This window comes from Eubalaena glacialis, chromosome 18 (genome assembly GCF_028564815.1).
Source record: "Eubalaena glacialis isolate mEubGla1 chromosome 18, mEubGla1.1.hap2.+ XY, whole genome shotgun sequence".
Taxonomy (NCBI): domain Eukaryota; kingdom Metazoa; phylum Chordata; class Mammalia; order Artiodactyla; family Balaenidae; genus Eubalaena; species Eubalaena glacialis.
In genome coordinates, this window is record NC_083733.1 from 47,797,060 (window position 1) to 47,814,077 (window position 17,018).

At 41.1% G+C, this 17,018-nt stretch overlaps 1 protein-coding gene across 1 annotated transcript; it reads right to left on the minus strand.

Annotated features, from left to right (window-relative positions):
- Positions 1-1,541: 1,541 nt before the first annotated feature.
- Positions 1,542-6,537, minus strand: LOC133078020 (cytochrome b-c1 complex subunit Rieske, mitochondrial). Its single transcript, XM_061172874.1, has 2 exons — positions 6,261-6,537; positions 1,542-2,407 (listed from the first exon to the last, which is right to left on the minus strand). Exons 1-2 carry the CDS (start codon positions 6,472-6,474, stop codon positions 1,797-1,799), a joined length of 825 nt encoding a protein of 274 aa, XP_061028857.1. The 5' UTR covers positions 6,475-6,537; the 3' UTR covers positions 1,542-1,796.
- Positions 6,538-17,018: the final 10,481 nt, after the last annotated feature.

Genomic DNA, 17,018 nt, shown 5'->3' on the forward strand with positions numbered 1-17,018 from the left:
TATCCTGAAGAAGTTATGAATAGCTCCTGGTGCCATTTTAAAAAAGAAAACAGCCTCAAAATTCGGCAGCTTTTACTAGATGTACTGGTGTAGTATTAAACAGTAAGTTGTGGGCAACTGGCACCATTAAAAAGTAGCATGAGTAGAGAAAAAAGCGTAGGATGATTTTCCCCATGAATATTAGAAAAACAGAATGTTCACCACAACGATAAACAAGCAAAATATCCAACAAATATATACCGACTTCTCTTGGCCTCATGATAAAATCAGGGGAAAAAAAACTTCACGTGAGATGATGCAAATATTAACACCAAATACTACAAATATATATTGCTCAGACATAATGATACAATTTCACTACTTTTAAAGAATACAAACATTTCCATGGTAATCTACATATGCACAAAAGATCAGAAAGCCCTCCATTTAAAAGAGAACATGTCAAAAGGTAGTAAGTTACCAATGTTTGGCATTTTTTTGTCTCATATTTATACCTAAATACTTGAACCTAAATGTCATTATATGGAGACCTAGAACAAAATATTATTAAGTGCCCCCATTTATCATACTTGCTAATTTTCTTTCTAGAATGGTGAAAAGATTAGTATCTGCTCATAAGCCTGGAAACTCTGACATTTTTCTTTTTTGATACACTTAGCTACTGATTTTAAGGACTAGAACCCTGGAAGGCCAGTTCCCTTTGGAAGACCTCATCACTGAATCTCATTTGCTATTTTACAAATGCACATGTGATCACAAGGTGGACCCAGGGAAGTACATTACTAACGCACCTCCAAATGGGAAAGACAAGACAAATGTATCAAGATAGCTGTGATTCTCAGCAAAGGGTAAAGCCCACTCCCAGTTTCCAGGGAGAATATCAGACCTTGGTCTTGTTTCACCTGTGTAATTGGAGGCACGAGGCAGAAAGAAGAGGGTGTTAATTCTGGTATGTCTCCCTATGCCCACCCTCACTTCACAGTGAAAAGTGGTGACTGCAAATCCAACTGGAAGAAACACCTCAAAATGTAATCATCAAAGAAACAAAACCAGCAGGATCATTTTCACACAAAGATAGTATTAAATCTCAGATGCACTACCCCCTTTCTTCCTCTTGATAGGATGGATGCAGGAGCTTTGGGAGACATGAATACCCACACCAGATGAAGGAAATAACAGAGGAGCACTCCGCTTTTGGAAAGCTTCTCTCAGATAATATCCCATGCCACTGCCTCTTAAAACTGAAGAATTCTAATTACTAAGTTACTCCCATAAATGATGAATAAAATTTCGTGGCCCGTCATAAAGGGGGGAGTGGAGGGGTATCCCACACACATAGCCAGGTGTGCAAAATAAAGGAAACTTGGATACTATTGTTTCTGCCAATGCCAAAAAACATCTCCCAGGTCTTGGAGACAACCAGCTAATTCTACCTCATCCTAACCATGAGCTCTGTAGAATCTCTGTCTCTGACACAAAGAAGATAAATAAACAAGAAAGTCAATTACAGATTTCACAAATATCTTGTACACCGGTAATTTTTAATTAGAATTAACTACCAAAGACACTGCACCTTTGAAGTCTTTGAGCATAACCATGTTTAACAGTGGCTTTATTAGGTGAATGCTTGAAAGTATTCAACATTAAATTCAATTTACTTCACGTTTGCAAACACATCATTAGCAATTCTTAACTATTTCAAACCAACTAATTCGAAGTACAGAAGGCTTGTTTTCAAATAACTCTTCTGAGGTGACACGAAGACTGAAAGAAGCCTATGACTTGAGTCCTGGTCTCTAGCCAACAATCACTATATCATCACTGGTGAACTCATATGAGGGAACTTCTAGGTTGAGAGGTGCAGGCCCCTTCCTGATCCTGCCAGATGCATCATAGTGTGACCCATGGCAAGGGCAGTAATAACCACCAAAATCTCCTGCATTTGCAATGGGTACACAACCAAGATGAGTGCAAACACCTATCAAGATAACCCACTCAGGTTTCTTTACTCGTTCTAAATCATGCTGTGGGTCCCTCAACTGGGACACTTCAACTGCAGATTCCTGGTCAATTTCCTTCTTGGTTCTATGGCGCACAAACAGGGGTTTGCCTCTCCATTTGAAAGCCATGTTCTTGCCCTCTGGAATATCGGATAACTTGATTTCGATTTTCGACATGGCCAACACATCAGCAGAAGCACTCATGCTGGAAACAAACTGAGAGATGACATTCTTGGCAGCATACGCAACACCCACAGTAGTTGTTGCAGTTATCAAATAGGAGAAACCTCTTCTAGCCTCACTGCTCTCTTTTGAAGACTTTGTACTATCTAACACTTCAGCACGACGATAGTCAGAGAAGTCAGGCACTTTGATGTCCGTATGGGAATAACGAACAGAAGCAGGGACTGCAACATAAACAGAAGGTTAAAAAACACAATTAGATAAGGACTCTGAAAGGGGCATACATCAGGAAATGGACCTTTATGGATTCACAAGCAAAACTCAAATTATAAAAATGTGAAATATGGCTGGCACTCACTGGTCTCAGAAATGGTCAAGTTGGCAATGCCAGCATATAAAATACTGAAAACAAAATGAAGTCAACCACTACCAATCATATTGGTATGAAATCATTAGATAACAGGTATAATTGAGTTCCTCCTGACTGAACACAGCGATTCAGAATTCATAACAATTCAGTGTATCAAGTTAAAAAAAGTTAAATAGCACTGTAAACAGCAACATTTTAAGTCCCCCAAAATTCAATCTAAGACATAAATATCACCCATATTTTCTGGATTAGAAGAGACCCTAAAACTCATCTAGTCCACTCATTAAATTGATGTGTGATCATCTTATTAAACCAAATGTCTAACTTTATTTTCCTATCTACCTGCTCTCTGAAAGAACTGCTAAAAATTCATAAAACACTAATTATAAGATAATAAACATTCTGTAAACAGCATAACTTTAGTTGCAGAAAACTGAGAGATTTCTATTCTAGATTTTGGGGTATAAATTCAAGTAAAACCACCAATGGGCAGAAAAGGATATCCTTATCAGGATACGTAGCTATCAAAATCAAATGAAATCTCCAAAAGAACCAATTATTTCAATTTAATATAAAAAAAAAAGAGCAAATTTTTCATGTATCTGGCTCTTCAGTGAAGGGCAATAACATCTATAAGAGTAGGGGCATTATCTTTCTTTTTTTTACTGCTGAGGATCTCTCAACTGGGACACTACCACTGCAGGCCATAAAAAGGCCAGATGTTTACATCAAATGAATATTAAATAAGCAAATAATTACTGTTTATGCAGTATTCTGGATGCAAGCAGTTTATTTTTTGAAAAAACAGGTATGTCCTTCTGTCCCATACCGTTTTTAAATGTTTGACAAAAATTTAACTTACAGTATCACTTTTAAGTATGTTTCAGGAAGTAAATCTCTTTGTAAACTCTATACTCATTTAAGGAAATCTGCTACAGGTTTCCTTTTTAGAAAAGGGGACACTAAAAGTTCCTTACTTTTAGAAAATGTTTCCAAAAGAAATATGCACTTTTAAAATGCATTTTCATATAAGTTGCAATTCTACTTGACCTAGTAGGCTGTCTCATCCTAACATACTTCCTTGAGCAGTCAAACATTACAATAATACATTTCACATGGTTCTCAAGGTCAGTAATTTTATGGAAGCGGTAAGTATTCACAGACAATGGTGAAACCTATCAAAAGCACTCTATATACTTTTCTAACTCACTCAACATTTTCTGTAGGGGACCAGGACACAAGTAGTGACTACTTGAGATTCACAACTATGGCAAAGTGACATATCACATACTACCCTACTTAAGTATGAATTACTTTCCCTTAGCACTGTCTGGGATTACACAGGAAAGATGTGTATCATACTTAAAAGATGAAGAAACCAAAGTTCATACTTCTACGTTAAAAGCCCTATTTACAACCCTTCCACACAAGGAAATGTACAGAGACACTAAATAGAATGGCTTTGTCACTATCATCCAGAGATTTGGTGGCAAAAGAAATCCAGCTGTCTACTCCCATTCTATCTAGTAGGTTACAGTTTATACTGAGCACCAGCAAGAACATAAACTGCCATATTGCAAAAATCATTCTCTAAATAATTTATACGAATTGTATTAGGTGTGACTTTTAGTAGCAAAAATGCTAGCTAGATTTAGCTCTAAACTAAAATAAAATCAGATACTTATAGAAACATCATCTAGAAATGGAGAAAACTTAAGGCATTATAACAAAACAGGGTTTTTTGGTTTGTTTTGTTTTGTTTAAGGTGAGCTCTAATGTGTCCCAACTCAGGGATCTTCTCCTGACCCAACCACCCCTTCCCACATCCTCTACTAACCATCTTTCCACAAACCGTCTATACAGGAGATTTTAATATGAATTTAAGCTTCAAGTTGAAGGCATGATTACAGAAAAGAGGTTTGCCTTATGTTTCTACTTTACCACTTCTTGGAGAAGTCAGGTAAGCCCCTGATTTTTAGAAGAAACTCTTTAGCTACTTGACAAATTCCAAGATACTTTTCACCTTTGTTACTGAAATTTTCTCCTCCCTTAGTGTTTCTCACCTCAAGGTCCAAAGAACTGGCTTGGGCAATTTCTCTAAAACCCACTGGTGCCTGCTAAAAAAAATTGCCACTTTATTCATTCACAAATACTCTGCACCAACTATATGTAAAACCTGAGGTTGTGGAAGATAGAAAAATAAAGGAGATATTCTCTACACATTGAAGCTCAAGGTCAGAGGAATCACCAATAAATGCAATACAGAGTGGAAAGTGTTATGTGCTATAAAACGTAAAGGAATCAGCAAATGTAAAATTTTATTGACCTGATCCTGAGTTGAGACTGAAAGGATGGGTAAGACTTGGAAATGTGGAAAACTGAGTGGGAGGACCATTTAAAGTAAAGAGAAAACGGTGAATGAAGGCAGAATAAAGAGGGTGGGGGCAACTTGGTGTAGGGCAAAGGTCACCAACACAACTGTCAATGAGGCCAGGCAGGTAGCACAATGAATCAAGTAGACCTGATGAGGGCTGTGATGAACTGGAAAAGCACTTGCTCCGACTAAGGGTGCAGCCAATGCACAGCACACTAGACATGGAACTAGAGCCCAGTGCTGCCAACTTTCAACATTTCCAAAGACGCCAGAAATAGTCTGTTTTTTTAAAACTATGCAAGTTGGGCAGACCTCAGGCACCTGGCTCACAAGTTGCCAATTCAGGATCTCCAAACAGAGCATAAAAAGGAAAACAGAAAACAAGGCACCAAAGATAAACTAGGCTCTGCTGACAGAGGGTGTAAAACACACTCCTGGTGAGAGCTTATGGCTAAATCAGTCTTTCAAATCCACACACTATCACGTACACAACGTGTATCCTTGTGCAAGTCACTTCACCTCTTGTAGTCTGTTTTCTCATCTGTCAAATGGGAGTATCATCAACCTCTGCCGGTTGCTTTTCTTGAGGATGAAATTCATTATGGTGTGAAAACCCTTTGGTCCAGTGCCTGAAAACACTGCTGATACTCTGCAGTGTAGTCTACACTATAAACAACCTTGCGGCTTCTTTTTCTTCGGATCTGCGGTGGTGACAGGGAAGGACACTAAAGGATGGGAGGTAGCGAGCGGGACAACTTTTCAAATATTAAAAGCAATTCCTATTTTTTGAGAATTTATAAAGTGCCCCCAGAATGTGTTAATGGCTTAACGTATAATTTTTCCATCTGAACCTTACGATATAACCTACGAAATTGGTATAATCATTAATCCATTTCACTGGTGAGGGAACACGTTTAGGAATTTGCCCAAAGGCAAACGACCTGTAAGCAGCAAAATCTCTTGTCAGACTTTGCTAGAAGCAGTCGAACTCCATAGTTCTTGAACTTAACCGACGAAGTAGAAAATTTAGCCTGTGGTTGGGAAGCCTATACACAACCACAGAAGCCCAGAATGTCAGAGATGGAGGTCACCTGAGACCGCCCAACGGAGCAGCGCCCCCGCACAGGTGAGGACACCGAGGCCCGGGGAGGTACAGAGGCCTGCCCAAGGTCGACCCAGCCCGGCAGACAACCCCATCCACAAACAGGGCTCCGCTCCATCTTCCGGCAGACCCCCCCCCCGCCCTTCTCGGCTGCTCCCTGGGTCCAGGGCCGGAGGGAGCAAGAAAAGAGAGACCCCTCAACCCCCGGTCGTTCCCCTCAGCCAGGCTCACCACTGAGGCCCACGGAGGCGACCAAAGGCCGGGCCGCGGCCTGGCCACTCAGCGACTCCCGGCACAAAAAGGACCGCTTCACATCCAGTACTGGCGACTCCGAAGTGGCGGGCACCGCGGCCTGCACCAGGGGACGCAGCGCGCCCGCCACGCCGCGGGACGTGGCCGACAGGACGGGCGCAAACGGGCCCGAGCGAACGGCGACCGACAACATGGCGACGGCAGCTCCAAAAGCCAAGCCGGTCACAGGGACGACCAACCACCCGCGGCGCAGGCGCGAACAGGGGCTGAAGGCGCGGGACCCGTGACGTCAGCGCGCCAGCAGAAGAGGAGCCCCGCCCCCACACGGGGCGGGGCGAGCCTGGAGGGGCGCAGAGTCAGAGGCGGTGCGAGGCCGGGCAAGTAGGAAGACGTGTGGCCTCCCGTGTTAGCCCCGGGTGTGTAGCGGCCTGAGTTCAGGGATCTGCCCCAAGAAAGGGGACGATGGAGGCCCCCAGGAATGTCCCATGGGTCGATTTTGCGTCCGTTAGGGCAAAAACCTCATTTATGGGAACCTAGGGATAAGAATAAGTTATCATAATAGTTTAAATAGGGATAATAATAGTTCTTAACATGTGTGCAAATGTTTATATATATACCCAACCATATATGTAAAATATGGTTGGGTATACATAGAAAACCCAGAGCTGAACTTAATATGTAGTAATTGCTATGTGTTTACTATAATGATTATTATCGTTATCTAACTAAAACCTTAAAAGCATTTTTAAAAGTCCAGAGACTTATGTGCAAAGCTTAATAATGATGATGATGGTGGTGGCTTATGTTTATTAAGCGTTTACTATGTATTAGATTTTGTGCTTTACCTTCGTTCTTTCATTTATAATCAAGAGCTCTATAGCTACCATTTTACCAGTGACGAAACAGAGGTTTAGAGGAATTATGTGCCCAGGACAGGATAACCCAGTAAGCTCTGAAGTGGGGAAATCTGTCTTCTTAGTCTGTGCTCTTACCTATTGTCACAGTTTCCCTAAGTGAGATTTCAGGGGATGCAGAGATAGTCCCTAAATCAGTTTCTATCACATGGTGAGAATGTTATTCCCTTTTTACTTCTCTTTAAATTCTTCTGATTACACCAATGAGAAAGTCCCAGTTTGGTGTTAGTATATCTTTAATTCTTCTCAAGACTTACTAATCTCTCCTTTAACAGAATAGGTCTTAAATTCAAAGCTGTTAGGTAGTTGAATCTAGAGAGGATTTAATAATAGTTTATTTTCGTGGTATACATTCTCTAACCATACTGGTTTTCCAAAGACTGTAGTGAGATAACTTTTGTTTTACATTTATTTAGTCAAAAGTGAGTTAATTTAAATATTAAGTAAATATTAATACAAGCAGTGCACAGATTTGGCAGAATTGTGATGGTGGTGGGTGTATGAACCAATGAAGTTTCTCTGTGCGCTTGCATGGGCTCTGTGACCTAGGCAAGTTTCCTAACCCCTCTATGCCTCAGTTTCCTCACCTGTAAAATGGGGATGGTGATGATACCGTCTGTGAGGAATAAATGTATTAACATGTATAAAGCACGCAAGGGGCCTGGCGCATACTAAGCTCCAGGTGAGGGTTTGCTGGTATTGTTTTTATCTGACATATCATCTACCTACTCTGAGAAGCCTTCATTTGATTCCTGATGACTCAATGATATTCCTCTCTAGGTCCACAGCACACTGACCACTTCTGCCTGGACCCTCCTCAGGGCCTAGGTCTTGGCCTTGCTTATTGCCCCAGGGACTGTGTTGTACTCTCAAGATTGGAACTGGCATCCTCAGGGGCCACCCTGACTCGGCTAGCCACAGGGCTGGCACTGGGTTCACCCCAGCAACAACCCGAATGATAAAAGCAAACCCTTTCAGAGCAGCTAGTACACACCATGCACAGTTGGAGTGCTTTACATAAAATGACACACTTAATATCACAACAGCCCTCTGAGGTGGATAAGAGTAAGTGAAGGATGAATGGTGAAAAAAGGAAGGAGCTTCATAAGGTGAGCAGAGTAGGAATTGTTATCACTAGACTCTCAGGGTTGGATCCCAGTTCTGCTATTCACAAGCTATATCCTAAGATGATTTATATATAACCTCTGTGTATGCCTCAGTTCTTCTATAAAATGAGAATAATAATAGTGTCTACCCCCCAAAGGGTTATTTTAAGGATTAGATGGATTAATATATATAAAGTGAGTAGAAACTGTGCCTGGCAAGTGCTATGTAAATGTCCATAATAATAAAAATAACTCTTTAAATTTTCTAGATGAAGAAACTGAGATTCAGAGAAGACAAATGACTTACCCAAAGACACATCATATTTTTTTCAGTTTTATTGAGATATGATTGACATATAACGTGTAAGTTTAAGGAGTACAACTTGTTGATTTGATACACTTATATGTTGTAACATGATTACCACTATAGTGAGCTAATATCTAAATCACCTCATATAATTATTACCATATCTTTTGTGGTAAGAACACTTAAGATCTACTCTCTTAGCAACTTTCAGGTATATAATATGCTATTATTAACTATAATCATCATGCTGTACATTAGATCCCCAGAACTGGTTCATCCTATAACTAGAAGTCTGTACTCTTTGACCAACATCTCCCCATTTCCATAAATCCCCAGCCCCTGGTAGCCACCACTCTACTCTGTTTGTATGAGTTCTGTTTTTTTAGATTCCACATAAAGTGAGATCATACAGTGTTTGTCTTTCTGTATCTGAATTATTTCACTGAGCATCACACCTTCAAGGTTCATCCAGGTTGTCCCGAATTGTAGGAGTTCCTTCTTTCTCATGGCTGAATAATATTCCATTGTGTATTTGTACCACATCTTCTTTATCCATTCACCCATTGACAGACACTTAGGTTGTTTCCATATCTTGACTAGTGTGAATAATGCTGGAATGAACATGATACAGTTCATGATCATTCCAGTGTTATACAGAAACTCAAGATACAGTTTTCATTTCTTTTCGATATATACCCGGAAGTGGGATTGCTGGATGATGTGGTAGTTCTATTTTTTATTTATTGCCAAATCTCCATACATGTTTTCCATAGTTGCTGCACAAATTTACATTCCCATCAAGAGTGCACAGGTTTCCCTTTTCTCCACATCCTCACCAACGCTTACGTCTTGTCTTTTTGATGACAGGCATTTTAACTGTGACATCTCATTGTAGTATTGATATGCATTTCCCTGACTATTAGTGATGTCAAACACGTTTTCATGTACCTGTTGTCCATTTGTGTGTCTTCTTTGAAAAAAATGTCTATTCAGAACCTCTGCCCATTTTTAATTGGGTTGTTTATTTTATTACTCTTGAGTTGTATGAGTTCTTCATATATTTTGAATATTAATCCCCTATCAGATATATGATTTGCAAATGTCTTCTCCCATTCTGATGGTTGCCTTTTCATTTTGTTGATGGTGTTTTTGCTGTGCAAAAACTTTTTAGTTTGACATAGTCTCACTTGTTAATTTTGCTTTTGTTGCTTTCAGTGTCATAGCTGAAAAATTGTTGCCAAGACCAACGTCAAGGAACTTTTCCCCTATGTTTTCTCCTAGGACTTTTATGGGTTTTGTTTCTATGTTTAAGTCTTTAGCCCATTTTGAGTTAATTTTTGTGAGTGGTCTAAGATAGGAGTCCAATTTCATTTTACTCCATGTGGTTATCCAGTTTTCCCAACACTGTATATTGAAGACACTATCCTTTCCCTCATTTAGTATTCTCAACTCCCTTGTCAAATATTAGTTGACTGTATAGGCAAGGGTTTGTTTCTTGGCTCTCAATTCTGTTTCAGTTGTCTTAAATTTCCTACGACTTGTTTAGTGACCTTTTATATGATCTAAGCTGAAGAATGTTCCATGTGTACTTGAGAAGAATGTATATTCTCCTGCTGTTGGATGGAATGTTCTATATATGTCTGTTAGGTTCTTTTGGTCTAAAGTTTTGTTCAAGTCCAACATCTCCTTGTTGTTTTTCTGTCTGTTTTTCAATCTATCCATTGTTGAAAAAGAGGTATTGAATTCCCCTACTATTATTGTATTATTGTCTATCTCTCCCTTTAGATCTGTTAGTTTTGCTTAATATATTTAATTGCTCTGATGCTGGGTACATATATATTTATGATTGTTATATCTTCTTGATGAATTGACCCCTTTATTATTATATAATGACCTTTTTGTCCCTTGTTACCATTTTTGGCTTAAAGTCTATTTTGTCGGTATTAAGTATAGATACCCCTTCTCTCTTTTGGTTCCCATTTGCATGGAATATCTTTTTCCATCCCTTCACTTGAGCCTATGTGTGCCTTTTAGCTGAAGTGAGCCTCTAGTAGGCAGGATATATTTGGACCTTGTTTTTGTTGTTGTTGTTGTTAATCCATCCAGCCACTCTATGTCTTTTGATTGAGGAATTCAATCCATTTACATTTTGAGTAATTATTGATAGGTAAGAACTTACTAACATCATTTTATTAATTGTTTTCTAGCCATTTTGTAGTTCCCTTATTCCTTTCTTCTCTTTTGCTGCCTTCCTTTTTGAACTGATGATTTTCTGTAGTGTTATGTTTTGATTACCTTCTCTTTATCTTGTGTGAATTTGCTGTGGTTTTTGCTTTGTGGTTACCATGGGGCATATATATATATATATATATATATATATATATATATATTTATTTATTTATTTATTTATTTATTTATTTATTTATTTATTTATTTATTTATAAAATACAGTCAATTTTATGCTTGTAATAATTTAACTTCAATCGCATACAAAAGCTCTACCCTTTTACTCTTCCCTTTTATGTTTTTGATGCCACAATTTGCATCTTTTTATATTGTGTATCCATTAACAAATTATTGTAGCTATAGCTGGGTTTTTTTTATACTTTTATCTTTTAACTTTTGTAGAAAGTGGTTAACAAACCACCATATTACAGTTTAGAGTATTATTCTTTGGGGGGGGTTATGTTATTTTTTAAAATTAATTAATTTATTTATTTTTGGCTGTTATGGGTCTTCCTTGCTGAGCACAGGCTTTCTCTAGTGTGGTGAGTGGGGGCTACTCTTTGTTGTGGTGCGTGGGCTTCTCATTGCAGTGGCTCCTCTTGTTGCAGAGCATGGGCTCTAGGTGCACAGGCTTCAGTTGTTGTGCCTCACAGAGTCTAGAGTGCAGGCTCAGTAGTTGTGGTGCATGGGCTTAGTTGCTCCGCAGCATGTGGCATCTTCCCGGACCAGGGATCAAACCCATGTCCCCTGCATTGGCAGGTGGGTTCTTAACCGCTGTGCCACCGGGGAAGTCCCAGTTTAGAGTATTCTGAATCTGACTATATTCTGACTATATACTTACCTTTACCAATGTGTTGTGTGTTTTCACGTTACAAGTTAGCATCCTTTCATTTCAGCTTGAAGAACTCCTTTCAGCATTTCTTGTAGGGCAGGTCTAGTGGGAATAAATTTCTTCATCTTTTGTTTATCAGGGAAAGCCTTTATCTCACCTTCATTTCTGAAGGACAGCTTTGCTGAATATAGTATTCTTGGTTGGCAGTTTCTTTCAGCGCTTTAAATATATCATCCCATTCTCTCCTGGCTGAAAGGTCTCTGCTGAGAAATCCACTAATAGCTTTATGGGAGTCCCTATGTATGGATAATTTTTTTTATCTTGCTGCTTTTGAAATTCTCTCTTTGTCTTTGATCTTAAACAATTTTATTATGTGTTTTGGAGAAGATCATTTTGGATTGATTTGGGGGTTGACCTATTAGCTTCATGAATTGGGAAGTCTAAATCTCTCCCCAGATTTGGGAAGTTCTCAGCCATTATTTCTTTAAGTAAACTTTCTACCCCTTTCTCCCTCTCATCTCCTTTTGGGACTCCAGTGATGCATACATTGTTCCTTTTTATGGTGTCCCATAGTTCCATAGGCTTCTTCATTCCTTCACCCTTTTTAATTTTTGCTCCTCTGATTGGATAATTTCAATTGATCTGTCTTCTAGCTCATTGACTCTTCTTTTTGGTCAAGTCTGCTGTTGAAGCTCTCTGTTCAATTCTTCAGTCATTTTATTCTTTAGCGACAAAATTTTTGTTTGGTTCCTTTTTATGTTTTCTGTCTCTTTGTTGAACTTCTCATTTTATTCTGGTATTGTTTTCCTGATATTAAATTGTTTGTTTATGTTCTCTTGTAGCTCTCTGGGCATCTGTAAGACAATTATATTGAATACTTCGTTGGGCAATTCCTGGATCTCCATTTCTTTGGGGCCAGTTACTGGAGGTTTACTATGTTCCTTTGTGGAGTTGTTTCCCTGACTCTTGATGATCCCTGTTGCCTTGCATAGGTGTCTGTGCATTTGTAGAAGCAGTCCCCTCTTCCAGACTTTATAGTTTGACTTCAGTAAAGGAAGTCTTTTTTATCTGTGGGTGAGGCACACTGGGTCATGCTGTGACCCTGGGTCTAGTGGTGCAGGGCACCAACTGTGGGGGCATGTGACAGCACTGGGTCTGGAGGTGTGTGTTGTCTCTTTGACTCAGGGGTCCAAAAGCATCAACAACTGTGTGGTCCTTGGTGGGGGGATCACAGTGGCTGCAAAGGCTGTTGGGGTCCTCCTCAGTCTAGTGGATCCTCCAGGTCTAGTAGCTAGGCACCTTGGCAGGCAGTGGTGATGCCCAGAGCCAGTGGTATGCACACACTGGTCTGCAGTGGCCAGCTTTAGGTGCCTACATAGTGGCAGGGGTCAGTTGCAGACACACACATAGTGATGGAGCCCAAGGCAGGCAGAAAGGCCAGGGCCAAGTATGGGCTCATTGACAGCTACCAGGGCCCTGGCTGTTAGCACACTCTTCTGTGGCTGCATAGTCTCCCCCTAGGCATGCACACTGCAGAGAGGCTGATGATGGGCATCAGGCCACTGGTGTGCAGTGCACAGCTGGAGGGGCTTGCCCCAAGCACATGCACAGTGGTAGAGGTCAGCCACTGGGCTGGCATCTTGCACTTGTTCAGCCTCAGAGACCTGAGCTGGCTGCCTGTGCAGTTCCTGGGCTCCAGTGGGGGAGGGGAGACTCAAGCAGCTGGCATCATCAAATGTGAATAGATGTGAGACAAAAGCTGGTGAAATCTGCAGGGCGTCCATGGCAGCTGTGCTGGCCATTTGTTTCTTCAGTGGTGAAATCTGCTGGGGTTGTCTGCACAGCAGGTCACTATGAACCATGATCACTTCTGCTGCATGGCTGATACTGGTACCCCCTACTTTTCTTCCCTGTTCCTAACCGTCTCTGATTTTTCTACTTTGCCAGTCTGAGTGTGGTAAAACTGAAGCAGGACCTTTTTGCAGTGCCCCCAAAAGACGGAGGAAGCTAGTGGTTCACCCTGCTCTTCCTTTCCTAGAAAGAAGAATTCTTTCTAGGTGGGATGTCCCCTCTTGGCACTGAGCAGTGTTGGCTTGAGGGGTGGGTTGATGTAGGTAAAACGAAGCTTTCTTTCTTCTTTTCTTGTGAGGTTTTTCTCAGGTTTTTGTTCCACTGTCTTGCTAAAGTTTCTCACTTGGACTCTGGAGCTCTCCCAGAGCTGTATTAGTTTGCAGATCACGATCTAATTGCTGATCTTTGGGAGGGGGATAGAGACTGAGTCTCCTGTGTTGCCACTTCTCCAAAGGCATGTCAGGTATAAGTAAAAGCCATTTATTTGTTCTGGGTTCCAGTCCAGTGTTGCAGCAGGGAGAAGGGTAACTCTGTGGTTGAATATCTGTCCTCCCCTGGAAGATGGAAGCTAGAATCCAGGAGTGGCAGGCAGGAAGTTGAATCTATGTAGACGAATCTGAATTCTACTTGGGAGTTGTTTTTTCTTTGTTTGTTTGTTTGTTTTTTAACTGAAGAGGCTATTATCTTTCATGCTTCACCTCTCTTTCCTTGAACACTACATCTTGTTAGGCTCTGGGGGCACTCAACCTGGTTTGCATACCAGCTCTGCCCCCTATTGCTGTGTGACTTTAGGCAACACTGAGCTTCGAATTCCTCAGCTATAGGGATTTCCCTGGTGGTCCAGTGGTAAAGAATCCGCCTTCCAATGCAGGGGACACGGGATTAATCCCTGGTCAGGGAACTAAGATCCCACATGCCACGGGGCAACTAAGCCCGCGTGCCGCAACTACTGAGCCTGTGTGCCGCACACTACTGAGCCCACGTGTCCTGGAGCACGTGCGCCACAACTAGAGAGAAAAAACCCGCACACCACAACTAGAGAGAAGCCCGCATGCCTAGAGAGAAGCCCGCGTGCCACAACTAAGACCCAACACAGCCAAGAATAAAATAAATAAATAAATAAATAAATAAAAATTTAAAAATTCCTCGGCTGTAAAATGAGGATAAAAATGAGATTGCTGTGAGGATTAAAAGAAAATGCACATTAAGTACTTAGTGTTTGGTACACAGCAAGAACATAATAAATGTTTGTTGTTATTTTTGTAAACCGAGAGGGGCAGAGGAATAGCCATGGGCTTGGGAACATAAATGTTTGGGAAGGTTCTCAATTCCCAGGAACTCTGAAAAACAAAGTGTATATAAGAATAAGGCAGGAGGAGGCATGACACAAAGCCTCCCTTTTAACAAATGGATGGTTTGTTTAAATCAGAGGTCAGAGGTTATAGACTGGAGACTCACTCTCTCCTGACTCAGTTCTGCCCAGAGAACTATTGGTATGGCATACTCAGTAATATAAACCTCAAAATTATTTGCTAGCATTTACAAATTGTGAGTAGTCCCACATACATAGTGTTGTAGACAGAATAGTGGCCCCCTAAAGATGCCCGTGTCCTAATCCCTGGAACCCGGGAACATACCTTATTTGGCAAAGGGACTTTGCAGATGTGATTAAGGATCTTGAGATGGGGAAATTACCTGAATTGTCTGCTTGGGCCCAATGTAGTCACATGATTCTTACCAGAGAAAAGCAGGAGATAAGAGAGGGCAGAAGATGTATGCCACTGACTTTGAAGATGCAGGAATGGGGCCTGGAGCCAAGGAATGTGGGCTGTCTCTAGAAGCTGGAAAAGGCAAGGAAACAGATTCTCCCCTAAAGTCTCCACAAGTAACAGGTCTACAGACCCACTTTAGACTTTTGACCTCCAGAAGCGTAAAAAAATATATTTGTGTTGTTTTAAGCCGCTGAATTTGTGGTAATTTGCTACAGCAGCAATAGGAAACTAACACACACACACACACACACACACACATGTTTGTCTTTTCTCTAAAAACTGGAATATCTAACCACATTAGGCCTGGATCCTCACGTAGAAAAAGTCTGGGTAAGTCCTCAATTGCTGATCTGGGTTCTTTCCCATCCTGCCCACTTGGTTCAGTTACACTGGGCAGCTTTCTGCTGAGGCCTCTGAGTGTGGGACCTCAGGTTCACACAGTTCCATGAACAGACCTGATCTGTTGCCAATAGTAGTAGTTTGCCAATGAGCAGTGGGGTCTCCCAGTCCCAAGTCTGTGAGTTTTATTCTGAAATACTTGTTCCCTACAGTTTTGATCCTTCCATCTAGGCAATGGGTGTGTGTTGGGAGCCAGAGAGGGGAGCGTGTTCTAAGAAGCCTGCGCTAGGATCCTCCAAAGATTGTCCTCAGACACATTCATAACACAGCAATTCCGTGTATGATCCCGGATAATGTGCAAAGCCAGCGAGATGCCTTTGGCCCTGCCTCAGGAGACATGCCTCCTCAGCCACTTTCATCTCACCTTGTGTCTAATTGCAAGGCAATCAGCCTCCCTGCTTCAGTGCCCCCCGTCTGTCTCCTGTTTCCACACCATTACTCTGGGAAAAGCCTGGCTCCCCATTTCCAGCTCCAGTCGCTGTGTCAGTTTCAGCCTCTCCTCTCAGCCCACATCTCTTGCTTGAGCAGTGAGACATGAAGACTGACAGCCACTAGAGAACTGCACAGCCTGTCCCCGATTTAAGCCATTTAAAATGCATTTCTGTTCCATAAAATGTTTCTGTAATTTTGTGCCCCTACCTCTTTGAAAGATGGTAACCCTAGGGAGGAGAAGAAATTAGCCAGGGAGGAGAAGTTCAGACGTGGTAATATTTTAATCGCTCGTTCCTTTAACACATTAGTCACGTTCATTAAGTATGATTAATTTTCAGGCTTTGTTGAAAACCATATCAGTTTCCCTATCAGGCACACATCCATCTCTTGCCAAGCAAGCTGCTGCAGTGGCACCAAATACTCCCCGTTTTTTACACCCTGATTGTATTATTGCCCCCTGAAAAATTTGTTGGGTTAATTGAACTCACTTGTGTAGAATACTAGCAAAGAGCCCGGGCTCCTGAGTCAGACTGCCAAGGTTTGGTCCCAATTCCTCCACTTGCTGCCTGAGTCTCTTGGACAAGTTACTGAACCTCTCTGAGCCCCAGTTTCCTCATCTGAGAATGGAAGTAAGAATACCTATTTCAGAGGTTTGTTGTCAAGATGAAATATGGCTTGCAAACTGCTCAGTAACTTACTATTATTGTAATTAAGGACCCTTGGAGTATTATTCATTCATTCATTCAAAAGATTTTATCCAGTGACTTCTATATGCCAGGCAGTGTTGTGTGCCCACTGCTGGCAATACAGCAGTGAACGAAATAAATAAATGTGTCCTTTAGGACCTTACATTCTAGTGGGGGAAGATAAACAACAAATAAACATATATAATATGCCA

Coding starts and splice junctions, on each gene's coding strand:
- LOC133078020 (XM_061172874.1), bottom strand. CDS start 6,474: ATGTTGTCGGTCGCCGTTCGCTCGGGCCCGTTTGCGCCCGTCCTGTCG. Junction 2,408..6,260: donor CGCCTCCGTGGGCCTCAGTG/GTGAGCCTGGCT, acceptor TTTATGTTGCAG/TCCCTGCTTCTGTTCGTTAT.